General features: G+C 47.7%; 11 protein-coding genes across 11 annotated transcripts; 6 read left to right on the top strand and 5 right to left on the bottom strand.

The window, feature by feature from the left end:
- Positions 1–69: 69 nt before the first annotated feature.
- On the top strand, positions 70–1,299 carry KL911_001241 (uncharacterized protein; the record flags this gene model as incomplete). The annotated part of the gene is made up of 1 exon (XM_043196178.1): positions 70–1,299. The coding sequence occupies one exon, from the start codon at positions 70–72 to the stop codon at positions 1,297–1,299; it is 1,230 nt and encodes a 409-aa protein (XP_043055814.1).
- A 109-nt stretch (positions 1,300–1,408) lies between these two features.
- Positions 1,409–1,993, top strand: KL911_001240 (uncharacterized protein; the record flags this gene model as incomplete). Its single annotated transcript, XM_043196177.1, has 1 exon — positions 1,409–1,993. The coding sequence occupies one exon, from the start codon at positions 1,409–1,411 to the stop codon at positions 1,991–1,993; it is 585 nt and encodes a 194-aa protein (XP_043055813.1).
- Positions 1,994–1,998: 5 nt separating this feature from the next.
- KL911_001239 (uncharacterized protein) lies at positions 1,999–3,855 on the bottom strand (the record flags this gene model as incomplete). The annotated part of the gene is made up of 1 exon (XM_043196175.1): positions 1,999–3,855. The coding sequence occupies one exon, from the start codon at positions 3,853–3,855 to the stop codon at positions 1,999–2,001; it is 1,857 nt and encodes a 618-aa protein (XP_043055812.1).
- Positions 3,856–4,019: 164 nt separating this feature from the next.
- Positions 4,020–5,036, top strand: KL911_001238 (uncharacterized protein; the record flags this gene model as incomplete). The annotated part of the gene is made up of 1 exon (XM_043196174.1): positions 4,020–5,036. The coding sequence occupies one exon, from the start codon at positions 4,020–4,022 to the stop codon at positions 5,034–5,036; it is 1,017 nt and encodes a 338-aa protein (XP_043055811.1).
- A 444-nt stretch (positions 5,037–5,480) lies between these two features.
- On the bottom strand, positions 5,481–5,828 carry KL911_001237 (uncharacterized protein; the record flags this gene model as incomplete). Its single annotated transcript, XM_043196173.1, has 1 exon — positions 5,481–5,828. The coding sequence occupies one exon, from the start codon at positions 5,826–5,828 to the stop codon at positions 5,481–5,483; it is 348 nt and encodes a 115-aa protein (XP_043055810.1).
- Positions 5,829–6,161: 333 nt separating this feature from the next.
- KL911_001236 (uncharacterized protein) lies at positions 6,162–7,274 on the bottom strand (the record flags this gene model as incomplete). The annotated part of the gene is made up of 1 exon (XM_043196172.1): positions 6,162–7,274. One exon carries the CDS (start codon positions 7,272–7,274, stop codon positions 6,162–6,164), a length of 1,113 nt encoding a protein of 370 aa, XP_043055809.1.
- A 266-nt stretch (positions 7,275–7,540) lies between these two features.
- On the top strand, positions 7,541–9,100 carry KL911_001235 (uncharacterized protein; the record flags this gene model as incomplete). The annotated part of the gene is made up of 1 exon (XM_043196171.1): positions 7,541–9,100. One exon carries the CDS (start codon positions 7,541–7,543, stop codon positions 9,098–9,100), a length of 1,560 nt encoding a protein of 519 aa, XP_043055808.1.
- Positions 9,101–9,283: 183 nt separating this feature from the next.
- KL911_001234 (uncharacterized protein) lies at positions 9,284–9,964 on the top strand (the record flags this gene model as incomplete). Its single annotated transcript, XM_043196170.1, has 1 exon — positions 9,284–9,964. One exon carries the CDS (start codon positions 9,284–9,286, stop codon positions 9,962–9,964), a length of 681 nt encoding a protein of 226 aa, XP_043055807.1.
- An 8-nt stretch (positions 9,965–9,972) lies between these two features.
- KL911_001233 (uncharacterized protein) lies at positions 9,973–10,392 on the bottom strand (the record flags this gene model as incomplete). The annotated part of the gene is made up of 1 exon (XM_043196169.1): positions 9,973–10,392. One exon carries the CDS (start codon positions 10,390–10,392, stop codon positions 9,973–9,975), a length of 420 nt encoding a protein of 139 aa, XP_043055806.1.
- Positions 10,393–10,432: 40 nt separating this feature from the next.
- KL911_001232 (uncharacterized protein) lies at positions 10,433–13,246 on the top strand (the record flags this gene model as incomplete). Its single annotated transcript, XM_043196168.1, has 1 exon — positions 10,433–13,246. One exon carries the CDS (start codon positions 10,433–10,435, stop codon positions 13,244–13,246), a length of 2,814 nt encoding a protein of 937 aa, XP_043055805.1.
- Positions 13,247–13,267: 21 nt separating this feature from the next.
- On the bottom strand, positions 13,268–15,982 carry KL911_001231 (uncharacterized protein; the record flags this gene model as incomplete). The annotated part of the gene is made up of 1 exon (XM_043196167.1): positions 13,268–15,982. One exon carries the CDS (start codon positions 15,980–15,982, stop codon positions 13,268–13,270), a length of 2,715 nt encoding a protein of 904 aa, XP_043055804.1.
- Positions 15,983–16,028: the final 46 nt, after the last annotated feature.

Raw genomic sequence — 16,028 nt, 5'->3', positions numbered from 1 at the left:
CGATGCACCCAGTTAGGTAATTTGGTTTTTTGGAATGGCAAAAAGGAAGAGCTGTCTCATAAGATAGATATGTTTGGCCAGACTGCGAACGACTCGACTCAACCGATCAACATTAGCTTTTCCAGGACAGGGTCCGTGTACCAGAATTCACGCATCCGCAGGGAAAGTATAGCGCACTCCCAGGGAATGGGGGGAATATCATGGGGCTCGGTGACTATAGGCTCCTGGCTCAAGGACGAGGTTATGTTACATGCGCACCAACAACAGAACTCACATAACAACAACCTATCGCCGTTCTTGGGGGCCAACCACTCGGTGAACACCCACATGATTACTAATAATTTCGACAACCTTAATAGGACGGATAGCCTGAGCATGGCCTTTTCTCCCAGCATAAACAACACCTCCTACTTGGCTGACCTGGAGGCCACCTACTGCAAGGACTACTCCTGCTGCGGCCAGCTGCTTCCGACGTTGCACGATCTGCTCCGGCATTATGAGGAAATGCACATCCAGCCCGAACAGCCCTTGGAGACGCCAAGAGCGAGACCGGTGAACACGGCCATGGATACCGTGAGCACGAACGAAGTGTTCTTAACGCCCCAGGGGTCGCAAGACCCGAACGTGCGTGCGCAGCAGAGCCAAGGCCACGGGGTCCCTGATTCGCTAGCAACGTTTTCGTTCAATCAGCAGCCAAGTAACGACACGCAGTCCAGATTGGAATATAATATACAGTACCAGCAGTCGCAACAGGATTTATTGAACCACTCGCAAGGTTCCTTGAACCAGAACGCCCTCCAACAACAGCACCCCACCTTGTTCCAGAACTACAATAATCAGTTGCCCCAGAGACAGCAGTCGCCGCTTTCCTCCCAGCCTACGCCCCACTCTAATCACGCGAATACCATTCCTCCGCGGGCAAGCTCTCCTCGGCAGTTTGCTATGGACGAAGACGAGGACATGGAGGAGGACAGCGAGGTGTGCATAGACGATCCGGCTAGACATCTGTACGTAATGGAGCAGGGTGAGAGCCGGCCATTTAAGTGTCCTGTGATAGGTTGTGATAAGAACTACAAGAACCAGAACGGTCTCAAATACCACCGGCTGCACGGCCACCAAAACCAAACTCTCCGGGCCAATCCCGACGGTACCTTTTCCGTCATTGACCCCGAGAGCGACGCTCCTTATCCTGATGGCATGGGTATGGAGAAAGACAAGCCGTACCGCTGCGAGGTGTGTGGTAAAAGATACAAGAACCTGAATGGTCTTAAATATCACCGTGGACATTCGACGCATTAGGAAGTTGTAATATTAGAATAGGGGAGTATAATATAGAATAGTAGTTTTCGAGACACGATGAAAAATATTTGGCTTTTAGCAATCTTGGAATATTTTTAGCTCTTTCAGAATGCCTCTTCATTACAACCTTGTCTTTGCACTTTTGATCTCCGAGGTTGCTCTGTTTGCCCTCATCTCCCTGCCTTTGCCTAGCAAGTTTCGCAAGCCGCTGCTCAAGACATTGAGTGGCCCGTTCCACTCGCAGCATTTCCAGATCACAACGAAATGCGTTCTTGGCTTTGTGCTCGTGCTGTTCCTTGACGCCCTCAACAGAATGAAGACCGTCACCAACGAGCTCCAGTCGCAACAGGACAGTCCTGTGGCCGGCGCCATGGGCATCCACGAGTCTCGCTCTGAGATCCAGGCCAAACGCTTCTACGCCCAGAGGAACGTGTATCTTTGCGGCTTCACCCTGTTCCAGACCCTGATCGTCAATCGGACCTTCTCGTTGGTGTTCGAGCTGCTTGCCGTCAAGGAGAAGCTGGCAGAGAGCGAGAACAAAAAGAACATCGACAGTCTGGACACAGTGGACGATAAGAAGGTCGAGGAGCTCAAGTCCAAGATCGCCCAGCAGGACGAGATCATCGAGAACCTCAAGTCGCAGGCCTCGGCGCTATCCGACGAGTACGACGGGCTGTCCAAACGAAAAGCGTGATCATCTCACTGTTTCTCGTACGAATTGCTTTTATGTTTAGGAATGAAACTGAAGCCGTCTCCGGCTTTCCCCAGGAACATTTCTGTAATCTTGATCCAGTCTTTGTAGTCTGACGACCCCAACAAGGTCTCCAGCTCGTTTCTTCCCTTCCAAGGTGGCGGTCTTTCGTTCAGCTTAGGCGGCAGCCGTTCCAGTATGCCGACTGGAATGTACCGATGAGTAAAAGATATGAACTCGCACAAGTACCGTCTAGCACTGTTCACGCCGTACTCGTCGCTGCCCCAGTGCTCCAGTGCGAACTTGGCGTATTTCTCCAAATACGCAAGTCTTTCGGAAGCAGACTTGTCCAGATACTGTTGTGCTTCCACTTCCTCAAAAATCCAAGGCTTAATCAGTGCACCACGAGCCACCATCACAGAGTCAATGCCCTCGTCGCTCACAGCCCTGTGCCAGTCCTCGTGCGTGAAACAATCGCCGTTGCCAACAAAGTACACGGGCGGCCTGTCCACCTTGTCCTTGTCCTCCTCCTGCTGCTCGTTGAAGTCCTTCACTATAGCCCCAACTCGGCTGATATAGTCCCAGTCGGCTGCGCGGGTGTATCTCTGTTGTCTAGAGCGTCCATGCAAGGTGATAGCTGCCACGTCGGTTTCGTTCAGAATACGTCTCACAAGATTTTCGGCCACAGGCTTGTCGTCCTTGACACCCATACGGAGTTTCACCGTCACAGGAATTTCGCCTGACGAGTAGCTCATTCCTTTCAAAATACGCAGCATCCTTGACGGATTGTCCAGAAGAGCAGACCCTTCGCCCTTGCGATAAAGCATGTCTATCGGACAGCCGCAGTTCAGATTCAGCTCGGAAACGTGGCTCGTGAGCGTTTGGATGGCCTCGGCGGCCTTGCATGCCTGCCAGTGCTTGGCGGTCGCGATCTGGACGCCAAAGCCCGGGTACTCGGACTCGTGCGCGCGAGGAAGGGCCCACTCGGAGTTGGAGCCCTGAATAAGTGGCAGAGCAAGCGCCATCTCGGAGTAAGTCACGTCTGCTCCCAACGTGCGCATTAATCTTCTATACGGCAGGTTGCCCACTGTGGTGAGCGGAGACACGATCTTGGCATTCTTGAGGTTCAGTCTTTTTTTCTCGCCCGTTCTGAATCGCGACTCCGCGTACGAGGCTGCGTTGAGCTTTTTCTCGTCCGGCTCGTGGTTCTCGCGCTCTTCCTTCGTCATGCTGTTTTTCTCGTCGTTCACTATCACCACGCTGTCCAAAAACTGGATCACCTCGTCGGAAACAGGCATTGGCAGCTTCTTCTTCTGCAATTGGCTCTTGGTGGCCGCAGAAATCCAGTTGACCTCGCCCTTGTGCTCTCTCTTCTCAACACCTTCTTTCTCCAGCAATAGCCCTGTCTCTGGGTTGAAGTGCGACCCTAGCCATCTGCACTTCACTCCAGAAGGACAGTAGCCAATAGCGGCATAGACCGGACAAACACCTTCGATGTCTGCTGGCTTGGCAGCGAGATACGCTTTTATATCGTGCGAAAAACGACACTTGTCGGCCCCATACGGACACTCTTTAGACTTATCGTTTGGATCGACAACAGAGGAGCACAGTTTGATTTCTTCGTGTGCCTGCCGTAGATCTCTCTTCTTGTTCTGGCCTCGTTTCTTATCTTTCTTGCTCTCCTTCTCTCCGGAAGTGTGCTTGGAAGACTCTGCTTCATCGTCGTTGTAATCAGCCACCACGCCGCCAACGACAAGGAACTCCTGTTTTATTGGTGCAACGCCCTTTTCGAGACGCGGCTTCACATTTCGCTCGGGGGAATGCTGCTCCGCCGAACGTTTCTTATCCTCTGTGATTTCGCTCATTCTAAAATTTTAAGTAGCACAGCCAGCTGAAAAATTATTTGAAAAAATAAATAAATGAAATAGCACAGCCAGCATACACTTCGCACCTGTCTTCCGCAACGGGAAACTTAAAACGGCACTATCTCTATCAGATTAGATTTAATCTTTTTGTCTGGTTGTTGAGCATGGTGAGAAATCCAGAGGACAGTCCGTTGGCTGTTATAGAGCGTTGTCGTCGCGAGAACAGACCCGTTTTCGTGGCAGGACCGATGGTGCGGTACTCCAAGCTGCCGTTTAGAGAGCTTGTTCGAGACTACAAAGTTGACATAGTTTATTCGCCCATGATCCTCGCACGGGAGTTTGTGCGGAACCACAACGCCAGGGCGAGTGATTTCAGCACAAATCACCGCGATAGACCACTTATAGTCCAAATCGGAGCCAATAACGTTACAGATCTGTTACGGATGATAGAGATGATACACCCTTATGTTGACGGCGTTGGGCTGAACTGCGGGTGTCCAATCAAGGATCAGGTGAGAGAAGGTATTGGCGCAGCACTGATGTCGAAGAAGGAGCTTGTTGCGGAAATGGTACGTGCTGTGAAGGAAAAATACGGCTCGGAGATCGTAATCGAGACCAAGATCCGAGTGCACAGCGACATCCAGGAGACTGTTGAGTTTGTGAAATTGGTGGAGGCGGCAGGTGTTGATTTTATTACAGTCCATGGCCGTACGAAGAACACGAGGTCGTCCGAGCCATGCGACTTTGAGAAGATTAAAACTATCAAGGAGACCGTGTCCGTGCCCGTGATCGCCAACGGTGACTGCAGATCGCTCGAGGACGCGTATCGAATTGCAAGAGATACGGGTTGCGACGGGGTCATGGCGGCAAGAGGCATTCTTAATAACCCTGCTATGTTTGCAGGCTACGAGAGGGCTCCGTGGGGAGCTATTGAGAAGTTCTGGAACCTGAGCACCGCATACGGACTGCCATTCCGTCTAATCCAGCATCATTTGGGGTGCATGCTTGTGGGACAGATCAGCAAGCAGCTACAGAACGAGCTAAACAGCAAGTCCAGTCTGCTGGAGCTGATGGACTGGTTTGATGCAAATTTCGAGCTCAAAAGGCCTACAGATACTGGGTTCGGAACAGTGGTTGCTGTCCAGTACCGTCAGAATAGACAAAAGCAGGCACATATATAATTTGGTTTAAGGATTAATATAAAAACGGATTCATACATAGTGAAAAAATAGAGACGGCGAAAATTTTGAATACAGTTTGGTTTTTGGTAAGTACTGGAGATGAATGATGATGACCTTTTATTACCATATTGAACAGGCCTCTGGGCCTTGTTGACGGAACATGGTAGAAGTCCGTTTTGGGCTCTATCTGCCTTCCTCAGCGCCAGTAATGATCGGTATTTTAGTCATAGTTACACTGACATCGAGTACTAACGGTTAGATCCGAACGCGCAAGCTCTCGCCAGAGTTGCCAACAGCACATTGCTGACGATTGTCGGCATTTTTACTCGAGGCCGTCTTACGATCCGTAGCACTAAATAGGTCAATACACCAGCGATACCATACTCAAAATGTAGCTCTACGCTTACTACTGCTTAATTATTGGTTTCCTCTTATTCATATTATCTATTCCTCGTCCTCAACAACAACAGTGTTCAAGCCCTTGACAGATGGAACGTTGACAGGCTCGACGTAAGAGAACATAGGGTTCTTAGCGTCCTCCTCCTCGTTTCTCTTTCTGGAAATTCTGATTCTCATTCTGAATGGAACACCCTGGATACCTCTCTTCCACAGTTCGACGTTCAGTTTAGGATCCAGTCTCACGTCTTCAGTACCCATGTGTAGCTTAGCGAACTTCTTGATCTCCTTCACGGCTCTTGGAGCTCTTCTCTTGAATTGGATACCGTGCAATCTCTTGTGGAGATTTATAGTGTACTCTCTGGTCACAAGTTCCTTAAGGTCGGATTTAGCCATCTTTAATATGCAATCAAAGGTTTGTGAAGAACAACCAAATTAATTTGAATTTTTGAAGTGCAATTTTTCACTCGAGCTTTGTGTGCTGATTACGTAACAAAACAGAGCAAGATATACGATACAGCATAAATTGAGGTACTGCAGGTATTTGAACTATACAGAGACAGGCTATAGAGTACCACCTGGTAGAACGTCAGAGCTGTATGGCCATCAAGAGCCCCAATTGCAAACAAATACCGATATTTCTACAAGCTGTTTGTAAGAGGTGCGAGGTGTATATTACAGGAATAATCGTGCCCTTTGTTACGTCACGTGCCTTCGCTTCCTGACAATCTATTCAAATGCGTATATATTCTGGACATGCGATGTCCATTGTTGATGGACTAGGTCGAGGCACTTATCCAACTCTGACTCGCCGTTCTTGGTCAGCCTTTCTACCTCGAAAAGTCCGCACAAACTGCACAGAATGCGTCCACTAATCTTGCCATCCTCTACTAGACTAATGATCTCTTGCAACGTAAACTTGTGCTCCTTCTCCATCGCCATTGTAGTAGAATGGTCTTCATTGTAAACCGGTTTCACAGAGTTCAGGATTGTGACAAGCAAACTGAGCGTCCGGCTATCTGTTTTCTCAAAAGCCGCGACAATTTCCTTGAAAAACGGTGCACTATCTGACACCGAGCCTTTTTCTTTGAATGTGTATAGGCAGCCCACTAAGGCTGCAAGAATTGCTTGTTGTGGATTGTCGGAGTCGCTTTCGAGTGTTTGGTTCAGCAGATTGAACACGGTTAGCAGCTCATTTCTGGCGATCATGATAGCGCACACATTATAGAGTATGATGGATGATTTATTCGCCAAATCCTTTGTAGTTCTCGGGGTAGTTGCACGCAATTGCAGAAGTTCATTGTATAGCTGGTTGACTAATATCAAGCTTGGGCCATATTTGATTCTGTTGATGAGCAGCTTGAAATGCCAGCTTAGCTCCTTGGGTAAAGTTTCCTTGTCATCAAGCTTAATCAGTTCTTTCAAAAACAGGTTTGTTTCATTTCTCAGGAACTGCGCATTTGGAATTGGCGGGATCTGAGAGCTCGAGCCTGGCACACGCAAACTAGTGGCCATCAATAACAGATTAATACGCAATTCCCAAATCTGGAACACATCTTGCAAAGATATACTAAAATTGGAGAGATTTGGCGACAAGATGATCAGCTTGCAGTACGATGCAATGGCGAGATATATTTCTAGACGATTCTTGTACGAATTCCGGGCAAATAGTTCTGAAGGTGCCTCCTTCAACTCCTCTCCCAGAAGATTTTGTACAAGCAGGACCAGGTTGTCTGGTGTAACAGGAGTCTTGCGCTCAGTTTCGTAGAACCTTGACTCGTATTGTGGAAGACTAATGAAATTATTTGCGTTTAATAAGGATGGATATTTGACTTGGAGCATAAGATCAACGAATGCGTGAGGATTAATATATGTATAATTTTAATTACGCATCTTTCTAGCGATAAGTGGCCTTGGGGCGGCTGAATATAAATACCTGCATAAACAGAGTCAGTACAGACCTCCCTTGCTCTCGAGACAATCTCCCCCACTGTTCGTGCTTCCTCCAATTGGACAATCTATCGACAGACCTGCCCTTTGATAGTCATCTGCTTAATAAAGTTGGTGTACAGATGTTCAAAAAAACTAATTTTATATTTCTATTTACCATGTCCTTCAAGGAGTCGTCGTACAGCCCGCAAAATGATCATGCTCCGGTCAAGTTGCCCCCGATTTCGTTTCTTTCCACGAAGTTAGGGACATCGGACAAGGAAGACGAAACCAAAAGCCGTCCCGAGAGTCAACAATTGCCTTCTCTGTCATCCATCAACTCTGGTGAATTTCAACTGCCTTCGATATCCTCGTTGGCTTCGGGCGTTGACTCGACAAAACTGCCCTCCATTGTTTCGAGCAAGTCTCCTGAACAGCCGCTAGACCAGAAATTGCCACCTTTGAAAGCGTCGGCATCACCTTCTTCCACAAACAGCTCGTCTTCATCCAGGCAGCAAATGAATAGCGTTAGCCCCCCTCGCGAGGGTGAAAAGGGAGACAAGTGCCGCCATCATAATCGTGTGCACGATCAGCTTACGACACATTTGAAGGAAGCGCAACAGCATCTCAAAAACGGTGGACATATCCATATCGTGCACCAGCCTCACGGTAACCACCATCATCACAAAGTTCTAGTGCACAATCCTAATGAGACATCATCTGATGTTCCACCGCCACAGGGGAACGACACGACAATCATACAGAACGACTCTACCATAATTGACCCCAACGCGACAGTGCCCCAGGACCAGTCGTTGGTACACCAGACATCCCCGAAACAGAGCACAGAAACAACAAAAGAAACATTCAAACACCGGGAGATAACCATCGACTCAAAAGAAACACTATTGCTCGCCGCAAAATTCCCAAGAAAACACCTGGGGTCGATAATATACCAGGGCTATCCCACAAAGGAGACCCGTTGCATGTACTTGCAAAATATAGAACCGGAACACGTGCGTGAGAGCTCGCAAGTGGACAATGAGTTTGTCTCTAAGAGAGTGGAACTTCTTCCTGCATACTTCGCAAACTACATCAACTGTACAGTGGATATTCACATCCCATACCAGTGCATTCCCGACAACGTCAACGTGTACGACCGCAGAATATGGGGGACGGACATTTACACGGACGACTCCGATGTTGTGGCCATGCTGTACCATTGTGGAGTGCTCAAGTCGGCCGACCCTACTGCTCCGGAGTCTGGGCTGTCCACCCGTACACCAGAAGATAGCGCAAAATCCGGGGAAACTGTCATCGATAAAGAAAAGGGGACTATAAAATTCTCCCGACACACGGGTCCTCTGACTCCCGGAAACCTGGAGAACCGCTCGAATGTGATCAGGCAGCATGTGGATTCGAGCGACGCAAACGATTTAGTGGTGACTTTGCTGATTCTGCCTCGTCTCGGCGTGTACCAGGGGACATACAGAAACAACTACTACTCCAGAACTTGGGGAAGTAATGGCCGTTTGCATAATGGTGTTTCGATTGCCCTTTATGCGGTGAAATGGTGCAAGTTGGGTGGTTCATATGACGGCCTGAACTACGGCTCTTTCCGCAAAAGATTACTGAGCGAGCGCATCGAGCTTTCCCAAAAGCTCCTTAAGACATCGAGCGAACAGGGGGCTGTTTCTGGCTGGAAGCTTGATCCTAAATACTATAAAGAGTTCAAGTAATATACATGTGTCTTCTAGCCATATGGTTGCGGCTTTAACTTGCAATAAAAAAAAAAGTAGAAAAAATTGTCGTGCGAGCAATTAATTACCAGGTGACCTTTGTGCAGTAGGTTTCAAGTGCTAGGCTGGTCAACAGGTCTTGCAGGTTGGACAAAAGCTTTTTACCCGAAAGAGGCCATTATCATGGATGAACCAGAACAGAAAGAAGACGCGGTATTCGTGGGCTGCGAGCCTTCGAGGCTGAGGAAGACATTACTCAAATTATCGTTCAGTTGGGCATCGTTTGTTAGCAGACTCCGTTCGATATCCGAGGCTTGTTTGGAGTCCGACGAGATCACGGAGCAGCTGTTTGACGACGACTCAGACAGCAACTCTGCCGGCGTCGGAGAATACGAACCGGTCATACCTTCCGAACTCCCAAGAGAAGTGTTGGCAAATAAGCTCGCGAACGATGATAAGGAAACGTGCTCTACTAGTTCCCCCTTCACAACAACACGATTAACGTCGCCCCAAAGCAGCGCTGTCAGCAGAGGCGAGGAAACTAGCGATACCCGAGATAAGGAAGGCACCCTCACACCGTTTTGTGGGGGAGAGGAATTATGGAAGATACAGAACCAACAATGGCTGAAGCCGATCGCGGAATACGCCACTTTGGAAGGGAAACTGGAATTACAAAAAAGACTGCGTTCCCAGGATCTCAAGCATCACGTGTCGTCGAAAGATTATCATATCATATATCGCAATTTGGTGATTGACGGAAGGAGCCTTAAGCAGCCGATGAATTTGAGAGACCTGTTGCGCGTCGTTGAGGCCGGATGGGAACGGAATCGGGTACAGGAAAGCTGTCACCATCGCCCGAGATGATGCATCGCTCAGCCAAATAACCCCTTTTTCACAGGCGCGGGTCTTGTGTTGGTAGATTCGACTAATTTAATGCTATTTTCAAGAACACGAATATTTCTATCAAGAACCTCGATTTTGGCTTGTGCAGTGTCTGCCCCGCTATCGTTCAGCTTTTTGGTTGTTTTTTCTAATTTCTTATGCAGTTCCATGGCCCTAGTACCCAACTGGTGGTACGTGTTCACCAACTCATCCTTCTGTCGTGCGATCGACTCCTGATTGGAGTATATGGTTTCGACTTTGGATTGTAGTCCGGTTTCGGCAGACTCAGGGGAAACCAGCTTAGTCAGAGTCTTGGACAGGTATTTTGAGTATTTCTGCGACAGCTGGCTGTTTTTCGCTCGGATCTGTTTCGAGTGGTTCAGCTGCTGTACAAAATTCGGGTCTACCATAACCAAACTTAAAATAAAAAAATATATTTAATCCTTTCCCATGGTACTGGTGGTATCTCCCTATTCGTATTTTGAATTCGGGTCCCACAACATCTCCACGTTTGAAGTGTTTGGTAACCTCGTGTACGTGGGGCTACACGATGGATCTCTGGACGTTTGTCAGCTTCCCACTGGGGGAGAAACACAGATGACCGAATTTGATGAATCAAAACTGGTACTGGAAGACCTCAACGTGATTGCCAGAACGAAATTGTCATGCCGAGCGATGCAATTGGAAGTGATACCAAACTTGGGATATCTGGTAGCATTACTGGAGAACCAAACAGTGGAAATATATAGTCTGAACGATTATCAATTCATAGACAAATTTGATGAGGCACGCTTCAATTATATCAAAACCTGGTACGAGGACGACAAGGATCTCCATCTAGACCAAATCAACGAAGAAGACAACGATTACATCACAGTTGACGACAACGACTCCATCTCGCTTGCCACTACAGCCTTGGAAACGGTCCGTACAAAGAAGTTTGTCACATCACTGACAGGAAACAGCTATTTGTGCCTGATATCCAAACGGAATGTTGCTGTCATGAAGTGGCACGACAACCAATACGATCGCAAATACGAATACAAACTGCATGACAAAATCCAGGTGGTTGAGTTCCTCAGTTCCGACGGTTTAATCGTTGCACTGAAGAACGGTGACATTCTGAAGATCGACCTGGCGCACGATTCTGTATCAACTATACAAATCCAGTTTCTGAACCAGCCCACTGGATTCAGCAAGTCATTTTTCTTCAGCCCGACAGACTCTTTACTGGAAATCTTCAAGGCAAACAACGACCAGCACCTCATCATCATGAAAGACTACAACCTCATTAAGCTCAACAGTGATCTAGAACTTGTTGTGTACAGACGACATACCCATTCCATAGACTTCAAAAATCCCGTTCTGGTGCCGAGTCACAACCAGTCTGGGAAAAAGCTTAAATTCCTCAAATACTGGTTCCCTTATGTGGTATTGGTCTACGCCAACTCACTGGAAATCCGAAACCTGGAGAACGGCTCACTTGTGCAGCAGTTGCAGGGGACGCCCACTTTTGGTAGCATCACGTCCATCAAGTTCACCCCCAAGTTTCTGTTTCTAGTTTGCAACTCAACGGTGTACAAACTTGTGAAAACGACGTACGACTCCCAGCTGGCCGAGTTTGAGAAATCAAAGGACTACAATAATGCAATAAACTTGATCGAAAAACTTAATCCTCTGGCATTTCAAGACATTTCCGAAGACCACTCTTCACGACAGATCAAATTTTCGAAACTTCGTCAATTTGAGCTTCTAAAAGGCCTGGAGTACTTGAAGTCCGGCAACTACGAGACTGGAATCAAACTATTTGTTGAGTTCTTGGCCCCACCAGAGCTCCTGCTTGATAATTTACCAGACTCAGTCAAGACGTTGCTATCTGGAACATCAAGCCCAAAAATTGCTGCTAGTAAGGAGTCACTGAAGAGCGATAAAGAACCAGAACCAAGACCCAACCAGGACCTCAAGATTATCCACCAGGTCATCAGTTTTCTAACAGATTCTCGGAGGAAGCTCACTCGGCTTCTGGATCCCGATTCGCCGAAGTTTCAATGGCATGGTTTCCTCATCTCCCGCGAGCTGTATGGGTCCAAGGACATCTCCAAGCTAGAGCAGAAACTGCAAACCGTGGACGACTGTCTTTTCCAGTGTTATTTGATCACTAATCCTCGAATGGTTGGACCACTGCTCCGAATCTCCAACTACTGCTCGTTTGACAAAATAGAGGATAAATGCCTCGAACTCAAGCTGTACACAGAACTCATCGATTTTTATTACTGTCGGTCACGACACGACAAGGCGTTGACATTGTTGGAGACGCTGTGTATCGAGAAGCACGTCTTCGAACCTGAACTTATGGTCAAATACATACAGAAACTTGGACAGCCACAGTTGGATCTTATATTCAAATACTCAGAGAAACTGATTTCGCTAGACCAGACCAATGTGGAAAGTATATTTATGGATGACTCGATTGAGTGCGAGTCTCTCAACAAGCAGCAAGTACTGGATTTTCTCGACAAGTGGCCCTCGTTGCAAGTGCGTTACTTGCGGTACCTAATATTTGACCTTGGCGAGACGAACATCAAGTTTCCAAATAAACTCATCGAGCTATACTTGCAGGACCCGGAAAAAAACCAGGCCCACATCAACCAAATCTACTCACTAGACAACTACAATCCATCGTTTGTGCTAAAAAAACTCAACTCGCTTAAACAGTCGCCAGTTGTTCTAGAGCTTATGATTCTTCCTCTTGGGAAACTCCATAAACACAAAGAGGTGCTAGATATACTTGTGCACAAGCTCTGCGATGTGAAAAAAGCGCTGAATTATTGCAGGGCAGTATACTCCTCGTCCTCAGAAACTGGACTCAAGCTCACGTATATGCTGCTCGACATGCTTCTATCCTCCAATGACTACGACTCGGTATTAGAGATATTAGACTCGGGCATTACATATCTGGATCCGGTCGAGGTGCTAGAGAAGCTGCCCGGATCGCTACAACTTGGCAGATTGGAGGCCTATTTGGAGTCTAACATAAGAAACCTAACGTCAGATCTCCGCTTAGACATCATAAAAAGCGAGCTCCTCAAAGTGCAGCTCATCAACCTCAAGTACGAAAAACTGCTTTCAGACACGGCCCATGTGCGCATTGAAGCGAGCTCCAAATGCATGGTGTGCGACAAGAATTTCACTGCCTCTTCAATCCTTGGTTTTTTCCCAGACGGATCTGTGGTGCACTATAGCTGTAGTAGGTATAGAGATTAATGACATTGGCTGGCTGCGAATTTATGTCGTCGTGATGAAGTTGATCACAGCAGAACAGTACTTCACCATATCGTCCATCTTGCCGTCTATCTGAGAGGCCACAGAACGCCATTCTTCCAGAGCCTGCACAACCTCACCTTGAACATTGTACAGCACGTCTCCATGGATTCTGAAAAAGACAGAGACAACTGCCACCAGAATTTCGTAGTTTCTGTTCTGCTTGAGCCCGTGACTGATTGCATCCACAAACCGTTTGAGTTCTGTGAATGGCTCTGTTGTCTGCAATGTCCTGAGTTCCAGATCCAGAGTGGCTGGACTCATGTCCACAAGATACTCGATAAACTTGTCGTAACCAGAATCAGCGCCCTCTCTAAGCAATCTGGTGAAGTCAGACTCAAACGAAGCACCTGAAGGGTCCAGCGTCATCAGTTGGGACTCCAACTCCGTCTTTTTCTCCTCACTCGTCTGCTGCAGGAAGAAAGGAGCAGACTCTGGTTTCTTCGGAGGCTCCAAAGGCTTGTTTCTCTTCTTGATCGTGTCCAAATGCATAATGGTATTGAACTTTGAGCGCGAGTGGAGCGAAAGAGTCACTAGGTCTTTACCAAGCTGGTCCACCGAAACGTACGTTCCGGAGCTGTATTCCTCACCTTCGGCAAATGCACCTTCCAGAATACCAGAGCCGTCCTCGCCGCTCACATTCGGAAGCATCATGGTTGCAAACTCCTCTTCTTCGACGTGCTTCGTGGATATCGGCTTGAATTGCGCTTTGTTGGTCCACAAGGATATACCCACTCCGTTGACATGCGTGGTGGCAAGATAATCGCCCAAAGGAGACATCTTCAAGCACGTGACTGTGTTAGGAACCATGATACCGTCAATGCAGCCACCAGTAGGCAGGTCCCAGGTTCTGATAGTGGAGTCCAGTGACGCCGACACAATCCAGCGACCATCAGGCGAGAAGTCCATAGCAGTGATTCTGTTGGAGTGGCCAAACAGCTGTCTAACCACTTTCTGCGTCGAAGAGTCGACAACGACGATGGAAAGATCATCCAAAGCAAAAGCAACGAGGTCAGAGCCTCTGTGGTACACCATTTGTGTAATTGGAGCGTCCAGCTGCAGTTTTCCCAGGAACTTTGATTGACTGAAATCGTAAAATCCAACGAGTCCATCGAGAGCGCATGAAACCATCTTCCTATTCATTCCGTCAACGGCAACACCAGTGACAGCCTTTTTGTGCAATTTGTAATTTTTGCGGAGTTTTCCACTTTGCAAATTGTACACTCCTATGCCACCATTGCTGGACCCAACCAGGGCAAAGTTTCCGCATTGAGTGATGTTCACGGCCTTGACAATGCCACCATCGATGGTGTCCAGAACGTGTTTGCTAACCTTCTTGTTTCTAGAGTCCCAAGTACGTGCAAACGTTTCGTCCTGGTGGGCAGTCACAATATTGGCCCAGTCTCCTTCTCTCGCATTCTCCTGAGCTATCATGGTGATTGGCGGGAATTTGTCCTTGAATGTTGAGGAGACACCCGACTGACGCTTTCCGTCCTTCATGACAGATTGTCTTTGAGACATCTCCTGCGACTGAGCGTCTTTACGCAGCGAGAATGTCCAGAAGGAGCGATCTTGGGAGGCAGATTGGATGAAGTGCGATTTCGAGTCGCCAAATGTGATGCAGGTAGGTGGAGCCGAGTGTCCTCCACGGGATCTCAGGTGTCTAGGGGGAGAGACAACAGCTGAGTTGTCTGATAAAGGAGGATCAAACACGTATTCCTTCAAACTGTTGTCTGCGCCAGTGGTTACCAATATTGGCTGTCCGTTAAGGAACTGCACTTTTGAAACACCGCCGGAGACCTCTCTGTGAGCATTACGCAAGACGTGAACTCTTGTCTTTTTCTCCAAATCGTAGAAGAACAGGTCTCCGTTCACGAGCGAGCATACCACATGAGGGGACCCATCAGTTCTAAACGAGAGCGACGTGATCTTTGACTTGGATCCTGTAGATATGGTTCTAAGGATTTTACCCTTTTTCAGGTTGTAAATAGTAAACGAGCCAACACCATTTCCAACGGCCAGAATGTCCAATGCTGGGGCCGTTTCGATACAAGTGATTCCATCAACAAACTCTTCGGACAGAAACACCATTTTCGCAGTCCTAACGTTGAATATGAGCAGATGAGAAGTTGTAGCAACAACAACTTTGTTGATATAGGTTGGCGGATGCGCAATATCAACAATCTCGCCATTGAGAGCGTTCACCTTAAGCTCTCCATAGTATTCGGTAGGATATTTTTCATCTTTCTTCTCAAACACGAAAAGCGAAGATTCCGTACAAGCGACCAGATAATTACCGAAGATTATCACTTTTCTGATGGTTTCAGCAGTTGGTAGTGACAGCTCTTTTTCCAATTTGCCTCGTCTGAAAATACCGACTTTGTTTCCATACGAGCAAAAGATATAGTGGAAATGGGCTGCAATAGAACGAATAGGAGTTTCCGTTTGGGTGGATGACACAAAGAGCAAGTGTAAGGTTGCAGCATCGTAGATCTGGAACGATCTGCCAACGACAGTGGCAATGTAGAAAGACTGGCCTAATGTTCCCACAGCGAAGGGAGTCCCGTTGGAGACGTGGCCAATGACTCTGAAAGGTGCAAAAATCTTGGATTTGCGCACAGCACCAGGGGATCCAGAAGCTTCAAGTCTCCGTCGTTTCATCGAATCTGCAACAGTCATGGTGTTGAATCTGGATCACTAGCAAAGGTGAATAATTTTTCTAAAA

This window comes from Ogataea haglerorum (assembly GCF_019207285.1).
Source record: "Ogataea haglerorum isolate 81-453-3 chromosome Unknown 81-453-3_NODE_3_length_672639_cov_96.912891, whole genome shotgun sequence".
NCBI lineage: Eukaryota > Fungi > Ascomycota > Pichiomycetes > Pichiales > Pichiaceae > Ogataea > Ogataea haglerorum.
Note: the sequence above shows the minus strand (reverse complement) of the source record. Positions and strands in the feature narration are given on the sequence as shown.